The sequence below is a fragment of the Scylla paramamosain genome, chromosome 17, assembly GCF_035594125.1.
Source record: "Scylla paramamosain isolate STU-SP2022 chromosome 17, ASM3559412v1, whole genome shotgun sequence".
Classification (NCBI taxonomy): domain Eukaryota; kingdom Metazoa; phylum Arthropoda; class Malacostraca; order Decapoda; family Portunidae; genus Scylla; species Scylla paramamosain.
The window spans coordinates 2,155,995-2,173,184 of NC_087167.1; the positions used below are offsets into that span (position 1 = coordinate 2,155,995).

Below are 17,190 nucleotides of genomic sequence, written 5' to 3' on the forward strand. Positions count from 1 at the left end.
TTTTATTAAATGCCTGGTATGTGTGTGTGTGTGTGTGTGTGTGTGTGTGTGTGTGTGTGTGTGTGTGTGTGTGTGTGTGTGTGTGTGTGTGTGTGTGTGTGTGTGTGTGTTTGTGTTTGTGTGTGTTTTGTGTGATTCATCTGCTTGCTACAATTTCTCATGGAAACTTTCTTCAGCTGAAACTGCCTCCTGCAACGGTACCTTGGCACCGTACCCTACCCCATTCACATCCGAGCCGTCAGTCAGCTCCACGCCTGTCACACCAGAAACATCTGACAGCATGTCAGGCTCTGCCACGCCAGACACAGACGATTTCGACACCACGCTTGGTCCATTCGCTCCCGAGATAACCACCCTTATGCCTTTCGCTCCTGAAGTGACCACTCTTGGTTCAACAACGATAACGACTACTACGCAGAAGACCTGGATTGTAAGTTACGACTCATAGAGAATTTCTCAAAAGCACTGGCCGCAAATTTCACACATCCATTATTTCTGTTATTTTTGTTTTACCTTATGTCACACTTATTATGTATATGGTGCAAGAGAATTTTATTACGTTATTTACTTAAAAAAAAATTATAATTGCATATTATTTTGTATGTTTACCGAGGATAAAAGCAAGATGTGAGATGCTTTCGTATAAATGTATCATTCCAGTCATACCAATCTCACACTATTTGCAGGTTGACGAGAGTAGCCTGTACGACTGTCCGGCACCAGGATACTATCCCTTCGAGGGGGACTGTGTTCGATTCTACAAGTGTTCAGTGACAGATGACGGCAAACTTAAAGGTAAGTTTCGTTGTCGTTACATTAGAATCGCACGGATTCGAAAGTAAGCAGAATAGTTACAAAAGGTGGAAATGTTGGTAATGGTGGTGGTGGTGGTGGTGGTGGTGTGTGTGCGTGTGTGTGTGTGTGTGTGTGTGTGTGTGTGTGTGTGTGTGTGTGTGTGTGTGTGTGTGTGTGTGTGTGTGTGTGTGTGTGTGTGTGTGCCTAGTGCAATGAAAATTGTACCATCAGTACAAAAATAAGTAAAGGTGAGGGAATTCTGGGATTGGCTTTACAATGGTAATATTAAAAGAGATAACAATAAAAACTCACGTGCATTACAAAAAAAAAAAAAAAAAATATATATATATATATATATATATATATATATATATATATATATATATATATATATATATATATATATATATATATATATATATATATATATATATATATATATATATATATATATATATATATATATATATATATATATATATATATATATATATATATATATAAGGAGCTTGATGGAGGTTAATTAGGTATTCATCGAATAAGGAAGTTTAAATCCATACCACTTGCATCTCCTTGTATCTCTCCACAGGTCTGTTGTACAAATGTCCCCCGGCCTTCGCTTATTCAGAAGAACGCATGAGGTGTTGGCCGGAAGACGAATTGCCACCATGTCAAAGAAAGATGCAAGGACCTCACTTACGAATTGCCACCACCATCCAACTCAGAAGGAATGATCTTTGGTGGTTCTTCAGAAATTAGTAATAAAGCAATTTTATGAGAAACAGCCCTTATGCGTATTCAGGCAATGCTTTCTTCATGGCTCGTTGTGTCTCCCTAGAAGTTACGCGATTAACCGGAGAAATCTAGTGTCTGACAATGTTACATGACAGATTGCAATTACGTATAAGATGGAAATGATAGCAACAGTAATTCCCGACAAGAACTAAGCGCTGCACAGCGAAAGAAAGAAAAAATTATTTTGCGATGCCCACTGTGACTATGGGGACATTGCATCAGTTTCTCACGCTGCGTTCAAAGGCGACAAACTAACGCGACCAACAGATCATTTATGCGGATGTAATACTTACCATTGTTCACGAGGGCCAAGTCCACTATAGACTAACTGTAGTGTGTAAACTGCTATTTCCAGAGCGATTGTTCTTATCTATGTCCTTAAAGCTCTCCTTTTCTTGAATGTAATCTTAGATAATGAAAGAAATAATTATTTATATCATCATCCGATAAAAAGATCGTTGCTGTTCCAAGTGGTTCAATAGTATTTATTGATACGTAGTGTCTAAGTAGATTAGACATTTTTATATTCAAGAAGGCCCTGACAATGCGTTTCTCCAACTATGGATCAGAAAATATATTCGTGTTTGTTTTCTTTTTTCGGCTGAGAACTCAGTGATGAGGAAATGCTTACCCTTCGGCTTCCTCTGAGACGGATTCAACACAGCGATGCACTGTGACTGGAATTTTGCTGCATCTCTCCATAAGCTTTACGGCGTTTCCGTCCTCACTGTCCCGCTACCTCGCCCCATGCAGAGTCGGGACGTTGGGCATTCATCGCATAGCACCGCATTATTGTGCAAGGCATTATGACTCGGTTACTCTTGAGTGAGTATATTTCTATAGATGCTACTTTGCCGCGTAAGACTAATTTGTTTAAAAGTTTACCTCAAGACATTTTTATTTATTATGGACAGGAAGGTGCGTGCAAGGGCCTGATGGCATATACTTAACATGTAACCGAATCACACATGTATAATGTGCCAAACCCTTTGTGATTTTGTTTGTTTCTGTGTTATTTAATTCATAAATTATGTTATTTGGTTGATGTCGAAAAAAAACTAGTTGATTATTATATGATCTGTTTTCAATGATAATTTTTATTTGCAAATTAAGACAGTATGTTCTAAAATACAATGCAAGATTTCATATTTCATCGACATTGCCAGCGTCTGGTTGGAGCTAGCGAGAATCAATGTGTTGTTTCAGTTTTCCTTGCTGAACCAGCACCAAGATTGAAACCCGCTCACTCTTCCCAGATTTTCCTCTTGTCTACTGCCAATTAAGCAAATCCTCTTCAATGTGATTCTTTTATCATTTGCCTAACACTCTGCGACCTTTGAAAATGACAGTACCACGTTGGTGATTACAGTGATGAAATTCACTATCTCGCTCGAACCCATTATGACTTATTCGGATCAGTTATTTCATAATTTTAGACAAAAGAGCGACTCCAGTCTTATTTTCTCGTTTTATTCAACATCAACCATATAATGAGCAAAATATACAACAACTGTATCGTAGACTAAGTTATGTGAGCATTATCTTGTTGAATATAACACAACAGATAACCAAAATTTGAGCTTTATTCCATAACCTTATTTTTGCGGACATGAAAACTCGAATAGGAGAGAGAGAGAGAGAGAGAGAGAGAGAGAGAGAGAGAGAGAGAGAGAGAGAGAGAGAGAGAGAGAGAGAGAGAGAGTGGGGGGGGATATTGATAGAACAGTTTTTCCTTGCTTTTCCTTGCAGAATATGAAGATTGAGCTACCTACAGTTTTTTTTTTTTTTTTAGGACAGTAGGAGAGATTTCATGATAAACATAAGCCTTCTTCGAAACAAGACCAAAGAGAATGTAATGTGTCATTAAGATTCATACAAATTCTTTTAAACTTGTCGGTAATGTTCATAATATCTAGTAAATGCTCCTGAAGTTATTTGGGAGAAACACGTTCATTTTTATATCAGTTATAGATATATTCATTTATTTTCGCTGCACGGATATGTGAAACTTACGGATATATACTGACATGTAATAAATTCATGATTAAAGAAAGGCAAGGATGCAGGTATATGATAAATACGCTAACTAGTGAAAAGCTTTGTATTGCACAACATCATGATACATAACTATGTATGATTATGTGCTTTGATGAAAATACCAACACATCTTAACATTATTCCACCAACAATTTGAAAACTGATCAGAAACAATAGTTAACTTTGTCCAAGGGAGAACCAAGTGGATTTGTTTCACTCCAGTCATTGTTAACCTGTTGTATTTCTAATATGATTTTAACTCCCAATGACATACATATAACGTTCAGCCCCTTAAGCAAATGGCCTGTCTTCCTGGTGTGGTGCTCGGGAGAAGGTGGAAGGAAGGACAGGCACAAGTCTCTGCGGCTCGTTGGGCAAGAAAGGCATCAGGTCCCAATAGATGTCAGACTCGAAGAACTGGTCGAGCTTCTCTGGCTTGATCTCAACAACTGGCCTAATTTCATGAGTTTGTACAACAGCATCCGACAGTCGGTCACACGGCCCTATTATTGCCTCCTTCTCGCATTTCTTCTGCTGGTTGTCATAGAGGTAGCCGGATGGGCAGCTGAAGAGAAATCCTGATGGAAACAAATAGATTATTTATTGACATGATAAAGTGACGGATGAGACATTCTTGGATGGGAACAGTTTTTGGTGTGAAACGTTTATAAGAATAGTTGATGAAATTCATAGATGGTTAGTGTGTGTGTGTGTGTGTGTGTGTGTGTGTGTAGCCTACGATACTCATCTGTATATTGCGGAAACACCAATTCATGAACGAAGTGAGTTGATGAGTAATGGATAAGTAACTGAATAAACTTAGTAAACGACATAACTACCCAAAAGTAATAACTAGAGGATTATGAAAAGCTTGCTTAGTTGCCACTTGTCACTTGCCTTCGACACTTGGCACTTGCCTTCAACAGCGGCGGTCGAAGTGATTGGCCCTGTGGTCTGGTAACTTGATTTTGTATTATATACACGTAAACCTCTCTTTCCGTATACGTGTACGTGTGTATATTATTTACTGTACTGTGTGTGCAGCAACAAATAGGTATGGAAACTTACAAAGGCTAGAACAATGGACTATTGTGTATTTATCCGTGAACTCGTCATGTGTCTATACTGTGTGGAAGAGAAGGCAAGAACGTGCAGAAGCTTAGGAAGGAAGGGGTGAATGGATGGACACGTCCTCACATATTATAAGAGCGACAGCCTGAGGGAGTATCAAGGATAACTGTGCAAGAGGAAGTATCGCCATGTCAAGGTATGGTGTGTGTGTGTGTGTGTGTGTACTGAAGTTGTAGTTTCAGAGTATGAATGGCTACTAGGCTGATATGTGTTGTGCAATATTCAAAGCTTTTATGATGTAAAACTGCAATAAAAATCCGCACAGTTATTTTGAATTCAGTATTCAAAGGAATAATGATATCAGTGCAAGGAGTGCTATTCATTGGCTGGGGCATGACCGCACCAGACAAATGAACACATGCAGGCCTGTAGTCTTGTAATCAGAAAGTTAAACTAAGTGTTTTTATTACACCATTCATCACATTTTAACTACCACACCTGCAGCTTTAAGCATGTTACTGTTATAGAATGGGAGATGTATTAATTAAATAGCTAGATCATAATAAGCTATTATTTTTTTCCATAAATTCTTTAATGAGACATAATTTTTGCCCCTCCCTTTGTGATGTAATTAACTGCGTTAATCAGAATTTTTACTGATGTAGTTTATAAGGATTGAGAACTGTGTTTGTCTCTGGTCGTGTATGCAGAAAGAACCAGCAGGACCCAGACCAGTCAGTTTTAAGGACTGGGTGCCCATTATACTGTATGTATATAGATCATGGTGTTTTGATGTGTTTGGAATAAGACAAAAAATTTGTTTTATTAACAATACAAAAAGATTAACACTTTATCATATAATAAAGATAAATATTGTAATGATGAAAATTTTTGAAGTAATTACATCTTATTATGAGTGACAGCTCTATATGCTAAGTACCTAATTAATATAAAGACTGACTCACCTTTTATTGTGCAGCCCATTGTCACCACACATTTGTAGAACCGTACACAGTCTGAGGCATAAGGGAAAAATCCTTCCTCCAGGCAATCAAATACTGTGGTTGGGTCCAGCTGAAAGTTTTTGATGATAATGATACAAGTGACGATAAGTGATAGTTATAATGATAATGATGATAATTCATATATGCTGTACATTAATAATGATATGTATTAGTGTCAACTGATAAGTATATACCAATATGCTGTAATCCAAGCTGAAGTTCCTTAAAAGTGAGTAGCTAAGACAAGGTATCCTCTCTCTCTCTCTCTCTCTCTCTCTCTCTCTCTCTCTCTCTCTCTCTCTCTCTCTCTCTCTCTCTCTCTCTCTCTCTCTCTCTCTCTCTCTCTCTCTCTCTCTCTCTCTCTCTCTCTCTCTCTCTCTCTCTCTCTCTCTCTCTCTCTTACACACACACACACACACACACACACACACACACACACACACACACACACACACACACACACACACACACACATTGTTTAGTGTAGTGGTTAGCACACTCAGCTCACAGCCAAGGAGGCCCGGGGCACAGCCAAGGCGGTGAGGCAAATGGGCGAACCTCTTAATGTGTAGCCCATGTTCACCTAGCAGCAAGTAGGTATGGGCTGTAACCTGAGGGGTTGTGACCCTGCGGTCCTGGTGTGTGGTGTGTGAATGGTCCCAGTCCTACCAAAAGATCAGTCACTATGAGCTCTGAGCTCTTTCTGTAGGGGAATGGCTGGCTGGGTGACCAGCAGATGTTATCAAAGTATGTATTGATGCTGTGTATAGAACACCTAAGTCATTAACATCTAAAGTTAAGCAAATCATGGAGACAGAAAATTTGAGGTAAAAAAACAGCCTACATCTACTTTTGCCTTTTAATTCTAATTTGAATTTTAAATGAAAGAGTGTTTATGAAGGTAAATGGGTCATCATGGTCAATCTGGTCAAGATTTTGGGTTGCAGCCAAAAAAGGTTAAGAACCACTGCTGTAGAGGCTCTTAAGTTCACATTCCATTTGTATTTTCCTTACTGTTCTCCATTCAACACTGTCATGTGTAACTATTCTTCCTTGCTCCACATATATGAATTTTGCAACTGATGCTATCTTCACACTTCTGTCCACTTTTATTCATAATCTTTTCCTTAGCCTTACACCTTTCACATCAGGCCCAATTATTTTTTTCATAAATCACTTTTTCTTCATTCTCACTATATGCTGAAACTATTAAGACAATCCCTTATGCTAGTTCTCCTTCATACTTTTTCATTAATCACTTGAGTGATGTACAGGGTGTAACACTAGTTTCTGCAGATATTGCCAGAAGTTATTCCAAGTGGAAAATGTTCTATGCATATGTGCATTTTGAGGCGTTGTTTAGCCATGGTATGAAATTCAAGGGTGGCCTGGCAACAGATACAATGGCCAGGTCAAGTGGGTATCCATGGCAAGGATCTAAAATTGAGAATGATTCAGTCAAGATTTCTACAAGTTTTGGATCTTTACAGTATTCCATGATGGGATGAGTGACGACTATTGACCAATACTGATTACTGATAAACATTACACAATGGTAGAATGGATGTAATAAATGACAAATAAAATAATAGACTGCATAGCACCATGCCTGCCTGGGCAGGGAGTGGGTAGAAGTGTGGCTAGCAGCAAATCAGTTGAATGTTAATCAGATCACATAGCTTCCCTCTGAGACAGTGACTGAATATGTTCAGATTGTACTGCATAATGTGGAGTGTGTGGAAAGGGTGTTTCTCCACCATGGTTACCCACCTGGTCCAGCTGTTGTATCTGTCACCAGGCCACCCTAGAATTTCATACCACGGCTAAACAACACCTCAAAATGCATGTGTGCATAGAACATTTTCAACTTAGAATAACCTGTGTTTTCACCACTGTGTTTTGGCAGTATCCACAGAAACTTGTGTTACACCCTGTATGTTACTCCTCACATGTTCCTCAGACACTTCACCTATCTTAAAAGTCAATTTTCTCCTTTTACTTGTTCTTGTATAATTTGTTTCAATCCTGTACTATGCAGGTGATGCTTCTGCTTCCTCATGTAAGTCTTTCTTTGCACCAAACTGAATGAGTGTGGCTGTGCTTAATTTTTTTGGGCCACACACTCTAATATTGTGGAAGACAGAATAGTAGCCACAATGGGGGAAATATGAATAATCACAGATTTCACTAAGAAAGGTGGAGGAAGGGCTAGTCAGAGTAGAATCCCATGAACTTTGCACTAGAGAGTATTGTTGAGCAGTGGTTAGGTATTTCTAAACTGGCTTGGTGTAGCTCATTGAGATCCATTTTTCAAGGACAAATTTTTAAGCCACAATTATCTCTGTTAGTCAAGTCACGACCAATCTCTCTCAGTAATTGAAGTCACAGTTGCATGTACTCTTGAGCATTTTGTTCTCTCGGGGGTATTGCTTCCTTAGGTCACAAGGATGATTAGTCAGATACTTTTTTCCTCAGTAATAGTGTAGGATCCTTGCAATTATGGAAACACTCCTACAAATCCCAATAACTTCCACCATAACATGTTAAGAATAATACAGATCAGTGAACAAGATAGAATTTTATGAGTGCATGCCTATGTGCATTTCTTCTCATTTATTTTAACAACTACAACTAATACAGATGTTGTATAGGAACTTAGTAAACACATGAACTGCATGTGTGGACTTCATGTGGGTGAAAATATTTTGAGGGTGTGTTGGAGGCAAACATAAATGAGATACTTACCTATCTGGTAATATAAAATTCACTCATAAGGAGCTAGAAAAGAAGTATGCTACATGTTTGCTTGGGAAAATTATCCAAGAAGTTTTATGTTAGTAACGGTTGTTTATATTTTATAATTTTAGCATTTGTCATTACTTAAAGTGTGACACATTAAATATGTTACATGTGCTGTTGTATAAACCAGTAATATTTTTGTGCTGCTTAGTTGTGATTAAAAATGACTGGGGGAAACTGTGTCGTAGTAAAGTGAAATTGTAAAGTGAGATTGTCATAGCCCTACACTTTCTTGCTTGAAAATTTGACTATACATAATGTAAAGTGTTTTTATTACACAGCCACTGTGTGTGCTGTATTGCTTGAATAATCTCAAAAGCCCACTAGTCACCACTCTTTCCTTTGGTACTCTGAAGTTGATATAGATGAGAAAAAAAAAAAAACAATATACGAATGACTTACCTGATAACGTATGCACGAGTTAGTATTTATAGGTGCTGGAGGACCTGGCTGTGTGGTATGGGATGTGGCTGGTGGTGCTACCACTGGTGGAATGCAGTCTGATCCTGAGTTGAAGACACAGGTGCCCAGCTGGCTGTCAAAGACTGTTCCTGGAGCACATTCAAACTTTGCTCTTCTTGTAGCATATTTACTGCCACCTACACACCTGTGTGTTAGGAAAAATTTTTTTGTTTTTACTTGTATACAAGTGAGCATGTAGAATTAGATTCACTATACTCTGTATGGAGATGCATTGGTATATTTCTTGTGATTGTAACTAAAGGTAAATTCATTGCAGTAAATTATTTGGGTTATGCACATAGTCATAAATGAATGAGAACATGCCCAGTGTGCTGTAAGAAATTAATTTCTTTATAGGATTAATTTTATTTTTTATATTCATCCACTGTAATACCTGCATATCTGGAAATGAATACTGTATCCTGATAAAATTGAAAATTAATTAATCAGTGAATAAACAAGTTGTAATTGAAAGAAATATTTTGTTCGTAAACAGAATGATGTGGATGTTTTAGTGATATCCAGAGTCTATCTGAGTGGGGAAAGGGAGTTGAAGGTAGCATGTGGGAATGGATGGTTGCTGGACCTGTGTGGGCAGGGTTGAATGAAAGCTATTATAATGTCTGGCTTTGGGCTCATTTTAGGACACTAACAAATCAATCTGAAGGTGGGATGAATTTGCCATGAGAAAAAGGGGAATAAGTTGGAGCAATTAAGGGAATGAGGTAAAAGAAACAGATGAAAGGATGTTAAGAATGAGAGAGGTTGTGAAATTAATGGATGGAGTCCTTGAATTATTCAGTGCATGTAGAGAGTGAAGGTGAGACAGTGTGAAGAATGGGGATGATAGGTAGCAGGGTGTGTGAATTCAGAAGAAGAAAAAAGAAAGTTTAAATGCATTGTTATTGAAGAAATGGAGGACAATCGCTGCAGATGAGACTACGAGTACAGAACGGTTGTTAAATTTAGTATAGAGGAGAAACTTATTAAATTAGTGCACAGGATGTTGTTATGAGTTGGTAAAAGGTAGGCATGCCAGTCTACAAAGGAAAAGATGTCAGAAATCAGTGAGGGGTTATATGGAAGTATTTAAGGTTTTCAGTTATTGCTGAAAAGTTTATGGGGAAATTATGATTTTAAGCATGTATATTAGAGTATGCTTTGCGAAAAATGCTTAGTAAGTTTTAGAAAGACTAGTGCATATATATATATATATATATATATATATATATATATATATATATATATATATATATATATATATATATATATATATATATATATATATATATATATATATATATATATATATATATATATATATATATATAATAGTTAGGGCTTCATTTTAAATGATGGTAGTATGAGGAAATAGAAAACGATCTTTTTGAAGGTAGACTTGTCAAAAGTATAATTTATTCGCATAACCATAAGAAAAAAAAAAAAAAAGTTTCTGAATATCTTAACATCTTTTTGTATTCTTATCCTTTCGGAGAGGGAATGAAACTTATAATTCTCTGATCTATGGGAAACATTTCATCCTTTTTTTTCAATTAGGATGTTATCAGTGAGGTGACATTTATTTCTTCATTTTTTGTTGAGTGATTTACCTTACGTAGCGGAAACAGAATCGCTTAAATAATGCATCCTGCCAAAAAACACTAAAGAGAAGAAAAAAGGTGATTTAGGTTTTCAGAGATGTCTCTTAAAACAGTTCAGGTAGTAGAAAAAAAAAAAAAAGACGAACAGGTAGAGAGTTCCAGAGTTTACCAGTAAAATAGATGGATGAGTGGAAATAACAGTTTACATCTGCACTAGTGATGTGGACAGAATAGGGAGAGAATACGTAATTATAGCAGCAAACACTCACATATAGAAAGAAGTACAGGTGGGGCCGGGCACCCTGTCACCCGGGGCACACTTCTGCAGGCCGTTGGTTGCGGGTGGCAGGGCGTTGGTGGGTGGCGCTGGTGCAGGGGGAGCGGGAGCAGTGATGCTGGGAAAGCCTGGCACCTGGTAAGTTCTTGGTGGTCCTGTTAGGGTGTGGGTGATGCTTGGTCATCGTGCTGGTAATAGCTAATTTGCACACATTTGTAACGGGACTTGGATGCTGACGGAGCAGTTTATCTTTGTTTAATGGCATTTTTAAACTGATTTGTTTGAATTAATGATTTTCTATTATGGAATCTGCCTTTTTTATAGCTATGTCTGCTACTAGTGTGAGTGCGGTGTGTATATTTGCCCAACGTGTTCACAGTAACGTTGTGCCTCTCTTAATATGATGATGATTACCTATTTTGATATATAGGCTTAGTATATTTAGGAACAGTATACAGTATTTCGCAGGAACCCAAACTCATCCTGTATTTTTTTTTTTAGTTAGAGGAGAGGAGTCGATGAGACGAAAAGCTTTTGATTCCACCCTGTCTAGAAGAGCAGTATGAGTGGAACCCCTCCAGACATGTGAAGCATACTCCATACATGGACGGATAAGCCCCTTGTACAGAGTTAGCAGCTGGATGGGTGAGAAAAACTGGCGGAGACGTCTCAGAACACCTAACTTCATAGAAGCTGTTTTAGCTAGAGGTGAGATGTGAAGTTTCCAGTTCAGATTATAAGTAAAGGACAGACCGAGGATGTTCAATGTAGAAGAGGGGGACAGTTGAGTGTCATTGAAGAAGAGGGGATGGTTGTCTGGAAGGTTGTGTCGAGTTGATAGATGGAGGAATTGAGTTTTTGAGGCATTGAACAATACCAAGTTTGCTCTGCCCCAATCAGAAATTTTAGAAAGATCAGAAGTCAAGCGTTCTGTGGCTTCCCTGCGTGATATGTTTACCTCCTGAAGGGTTGGACGTCTATGAAAAGACGTGAAAAAGTGCAGGGTGGTATCATCAGCATAGGAGTGGATAGGACAAGAAGTTTGGTTTAGAAGATCATTAATGAATAATAAGAATTAAGTGGGTGACAGGACAGAGCCCTGAGGAACACCACTGTTAATAGATTTAGGAGAAGAACAGTGACCGTCTACCACAGCAGCAATAGAACGGTCAGAAAGGAAACTTGAGATGAAGTTATAGAGAGAAGGATAGAAACCGTAGGAGGGTAGTTTGGAAATCAAAGCTTTGTGCCAGACTCTATCAAAAGCTTTTGATATGTCCAAGGCAACAGCAAAAGTTTCACCAAAATCTCTAAAAGAGGATGACCAAGACTCAGTAAGGAAAGCCAGAATATCACCAGTAGAGCGGCCTTGACGGAAACCATAATGGCGATCAGATAGAAGGTTGTGAAGTGATAGATGTTTAAGAATCTTCCTGTTGAGGATAGATTCAAAAACTTTAGATAGGCAGGAAATTAAAGCAATAGGACGGTAGTCTGAGGGATTAGAACGGTCACCCTTTTTAGGAACAGGTTGAATGTTGGCAAACTTCCAGCAAGAGGGAAAGGTAGCTTTTGTGTGTATGGTATGATATGATCCATTAAGATGCAACACATGAATGATTATGAGTTAATGATTACTGCAGTGTATTTTCCCACAGTATTAGAACCCTTTATGCTGATCAGTTGGTTAGGGTTTGAGGCGCCGCAACAAGTGGATCATGAGGTGCCTTGCCACGAAAGGGTAGCAGCTGCTGTGAAGGTTATTATGTTATGTACCACTCCAGTATTTCCTAGTCATGAGTTTCGCAAGTCACTGTACGTACACCATTGCAGCATAAATAGTATTGGGACAGCTTGTTTTTTTTTAGAGGCAGTATAATAATTATGATTATGAACTTGCACTTAACCATCTTATTAAGCTTGAAGAGAAGCCACAACACAGAGGTTAAGGAAGAGAGGACTTACCGATCTGAGCGAGGCAGGAAGGCACCCACAGCAAGAGAACCAGCGGCTTATGTGTCACCTGTGTAAGAAACAGTATTAAGCTTATGATTTAGTGAACTCTGCCTCATTGTGTTTGTGTGTGTGTGTGTGTGTTACACTTAACACTGCACATCCTAAGGGTGGGTATTTTCACCAGTGTCTGATTTTAACTGTTATCTATTGGGCATCCATCTTGGTGTGGCGCGGAAACAAGAATCGCTCAGTGTTTCATGCAGTTATCCATCCGATTTTTTAATAGCCTTCGTAAAAGTTCACGTATCTGATGCTGGTGTAGAAATGCCCATTCTGTCTTACTGGGGTGTTCTTTTAGGGTTTGCATGGGCAAGTTATTATTTATTTATTTATTATTATTTTTTTTTCAGTGATAGACATATTTTCATACATTCCTTTTCTGGTATCTGTTTCCTACCTGCATGGTGTGGTGGCGGCGGTATCGATCGTGTCACGGTTGGTTGTTGTGGTGGTGGTGGTGGCAGTGGTTGTGGTGGTGGTGTGTCCCAGGTCAGAGTCAGCACACCAGTGGGAGGGGCTGAAGGTGTTGTCCTGCTTTTATACCCTCACACAGGACAGGTCCACCTCGGCTCAGTGCGGGGCACATGGTCACTGGCTGGAGAGTTCAGGTGTCCCCTGCATTTTTACCTTACATAGCTATCCATTGTAGCATCAACTTTGCTGTTGTCGTGATGTGTGATTGTGTCGTTGATTTCTCGTGGAAAAGATAAGAGGAGGTGATGTAACGTTCATTGGCAGCCGACGCCCCTTGTCCTGGCTGGCAGGTGGCCTGTGCTCCTGTCCGTTCCGCTCTTTATGCCATTAGTCAGGACAGTTTCGTTTCTTCGTATATTGACGCCGTAAGTGCTTATATATATATATATATATATATATATATATATATATATATATATATATATATATATATATATATATATATATATATATATATATATATATAGACACACACACACACACACACACACACACACACTTCATGAATCCCCATAAGGGTGTGGCTGCGACAGAAGTTTCCATTTATACTTATCTTTACATTCCCTTGCATACTTCAGTCCCCTCGTTCTTCTCCTATTCCTTTCTCTCACACCTTCCAGCACTCTCACCTCGCCTTTCACTGGAGATCGTCCGCTTGCCACCAACGAATGCACAATACAGTTTAATGGTGATTGTTCGGGACCAGCATTTTTTCCTTATATTTTCAAGTGCTTCAAATTCATGAGGGAGGTGAGACATCCAAAGTTATATGAAGGCTGCACCTACGTGTTCTCGTCTTCTGAGAGGCTCGAGTACATCAAACTGGACTTTCTTTGTTATGTAAAAGGTTGATATTACAATGTGTCACAGTTTTCACGGATGAAGAAGTCCAAGAGATAAGCTGTACAAACAGCAAACACTGCAGGCAATCAGGCGGCAGCGACACTAGTGGTACCGCCGCCACTCTCCCTCCCCGCCGCCCTCAGCAACTCTGGCTCTTGTTCCAAAATAATAGAAATATTCATTTGAATATGATGATGAGGCATGTTTTGTGAGTAGAGTTATTTGAATTTATTTATAGTTTGTCGTTGATTAAAAATGTAAATCACTAGCGTTAATATTCACACATTTGGTGACAGACATATTATTATAATACCAATGGGCGAAATGAATTAATACAATGAGTCAACTGTGACGGTGAAATATGCTGTCGGGATGAGCACACGACAGGATCGGACCCCTGCGGCGGCCTCACAGTGCTCGGCTCTGCTTTGTCATCACAGCCGGGAACTAATTTGGGAGAGGCGCACCGCTAATTAAAGATTCAGGTCCGTTGTTGGCGTGTGCATGTAGTGACCCTCACAATGTATCCGGGTAATCACCGCGTGTCACACCTCAGAGTGGGGCCTTTAAGGAGGGAAGGGGCAGGTCAGTCACCCCTCCCTGGCGACCCAAGCCCCACCTGGCGAGGCCCTTCCTCACCTCACCTGTTCCAAGACTTATGTAACTAATCAGATTACTGAGAAGACTCGTGTAACTCTAATCAAATTACTGAGAAACTCGGTGTGCACGTTACGTTAAGACGTCCTTCCTATTTACGATATGTATATGCACTAGTACATTGTCTGTTTTGTCACTATCACATTTCCTTTCTTCTGTAGTGGCTTGTTTTTTTGCATGATATGCCTGTCAAGAATAAGTTTTAATAAATTGTTGGTATGCAGTAGATTACAGTAAGATTACACTAGTCCAGAAAGTTATAATTTTATGAAATACATGAAATTACTCTAACATTACAAACGAGAAAGTTGTCAAGGAATTAGACACGTGTTGGGTGTTGCCGCGTGGTGCATGTCCTTCACGACGACAACAAACACGGAGGGGACACGTAATATAGGAATTACGTGTGTAAGTGGTGAGACGATGCGGGAGTGGGTTGGAGCGGTGACAACCAAGGCATCAACTGCTAATGGCTTGAGAGGCTGAGAGAAGAATGGTAGGGCTTTTTTCCGTAAATACTTGCATTTTTAACAGCAGCAGGAAAACACGTATAATAAGGTAAAGGTGGGTGATTTTCGTGGAGCAGGATGGTGTGTGTGTGTGTGTGTGTGTGTGTGTGTGTGTGTGTGTGTGTGTGTTCCTGAAGAGCTGCTGCAAGGAAAGTAGACAACGTTTCAATATACGGTACTGTTAAGGGATAGAGTGCTACCTGTCTGGGATGGAAAGGAGTCGTTACTGTGCGGCTTGGGGTGGAAGAACACATGATCGGCTCCTACATTCTTGGTCTGTATGTTTGTATACGTGTGTGTGTGTGTGTGTGTGTGTGTGTGTGTGTGTGTGTGTGTGTGTGTGTGTGCGTGCGCGTGCGCGCGTGTGCGCGCGCATGCACGCGTGTGCACGCGCGTGCGCGTCCTGTATACATAGCGCTCGAACATTAAACCCTCGCCCGTGAGGCACTATAAATATAAATTTTTATTACCCATCTGGCAGTTTTTTTCTCCCCTGATATCTTTTTTATTTATTCATTTATTTTTTTTTGACGTCACTGAAGAAACGTGCGAGAAAAGTCGAGGACTTACAAAGGGCTGCAAATTGTCAGTATTCTTTTTTTTTTTTTTTTTTTTATATAGGCCTTAATTAAAGGGCGGTGAAAGGTCAGTATCTTTTCGTATAGGAGTCTAGTTTATTGACGTTCGCCATTGCGACCCATGCTGCTGGTGAAGAAAACAGAACTCACGATAGTGAAGAAGATGGGATTATAATGAAAACTCACAACACTAGCTTTTAAGTACAGTAAGGTACTCAGGTTCAGTATACAACATTTTGACACGTACAGTTTGAGTAGTGTTCTATTTTAAGACTGGCTATATGTTTGAATGGAAGAGTGATGGGGAAGGGACGGGAAGAACACATGTATAGCGCACGTGTTTGTTTTGCGGTCCTTGTCCTCTATCGCTTCGTTTTTTTCCTTCCCCTTTATTTGTTTGGTCGTTACTGGACAAGACAGTCAAACAAATCGTTGTCCCCTTATCTGCCATGACCCTCGTCTGTCACAAGTGTTGGGTGGGGCCGGCTTGGGAGTGGGACGGATTGCTGCGGTGACTGTCCTTGCGTCCCCTGCAGGACATGGACCGGAGAGGTGACCTACGCATAGCCGCTGCAGTCTAACAAGGTACAATTCCTGTTCTCCTTTTTTTAAATATTATTAGCTAAAAGCACGAAAGGCCTCAAGAGTCAAGCTAAATGTCTTGCCATACTTTTTGTGAACGGTAGTGATTTTTTAAGTGTATTTAGAAGGAAAATTATTCTCAGAGCATTGACCCTGTGAGTTCATATATGCAGGGTTCCTGGAACACCTATTTGGCCGCGTTCCAGGAGTACCAGCGTATCGGGACGTGTTCTAACAGTAGTGTTTTCATTGTTGAATCGCACACCATGTTTTTCATTCATTCTTCCCGCGATGTAGATTAAGTTCTGCATTCCTATATGTTTCATCATCTGCTATGCACTGGTCTTAAGCTCTAGTGAAAGTCAGTGGATTTTTCAAGGGTGTTTCCGTAATTTTGATGATAAATTAACTGGGATTATGTGCCATAGAAAATAAGTGAATGGATAATAATCACTAAATAAATATGAAATGATTCAGTGATTGTAACGGTAAAAAAAAAAAAAAGTATGGAGAGAACGATGCGTTTAAGAACACGGGTTTAATATATATGTAATTGTTTGATAATTGCTGTGTGATTTTAGAGATATTTCTTTTCTCCAACAATATATTTTGGTGAAGTGCACAACGGCGTAGAGCGTGCAAGCAGCGAGACTGTACCGTGGAGAGAGTGGTGAAGGGGAACGTTTGATG

General features: G+C 39.4%; 2 protein-coding genes and 1 long non-coding RNA gene across 5 annotated transcripts in view; 2 read left to right on the top strand and 1 right to left on the bottom strand.

Moving 5' to 3' along the window:
• Nucleotides 1-3,164, top strand: part of LOC135108308 (uncharacterized PE-PGRS family protein PE_PGRS54-like) — a 33,228-nt gene extending 30,064 nt beyond the window's left edge. For all 3 annotated transcript variants that reach the window (XM_064019137.1, XM_064019139.1, XM_064019138.1), the window contains 3 exons: nucleotides 177-430; nucleotides 687-795; nucleotides 1,385-3,164. In XM_064019137.1, coding sequence (XP_063875207.1) covers nucleotides 177-430; nucleotides 687-795; nucleotides 1,385-1,554 — 533 coding nt within the window. In that variant the 3' untranslated portion in view covers nucleotides 1,555-3,164. The remainder of the gene's footprint in view (nucleotides 1-176; nucleotides 431-686; nucleotides 796-1,384) is intronic.
• Nucleotides 3,050-13,421, bottom strand: LOC135108309 (probable endochitinase). Its single transcript, XM_064019140.1, has 6 exons — nucleotides 13,255-13,421; nucleotides 12,807-12,864; nucleotides 10,834-10,996; nucleotides 8,904-9,108; nucleotides 5,664-5,772; nucleotides 3,050-4,205 (listed from the first exon to the last, which is right to left on the bottom strand). The coding sequence occupies exons 1-6, from the start codon at nucleotides 13,258-13,260 to the stop codon at nucleotides 3,919-3,921; spliced, it is 828 nt and encodes a 275-aa protein (XP_063875210.1). The 5' UTR covers nucleotides 13,261-13,421; the 3' UTR covers nucleotides 3,050-3,918.
• Nucleotides 4,218-17,190, top strand: part of LOC135108310 (uncharacterized) — a 47,584-nt gene continuing 34,611 nt past the window's right edge. The window contains exon 1 of the long non-coding RNA XR_010272207.1: nucleotides 4,218-4,894. This is a non-coding gene — a long non-coding RNA (uncharacterized LOC135108310). The remainder of the gene's footprint in view (nucleotides 4,895-17,190) is intronic.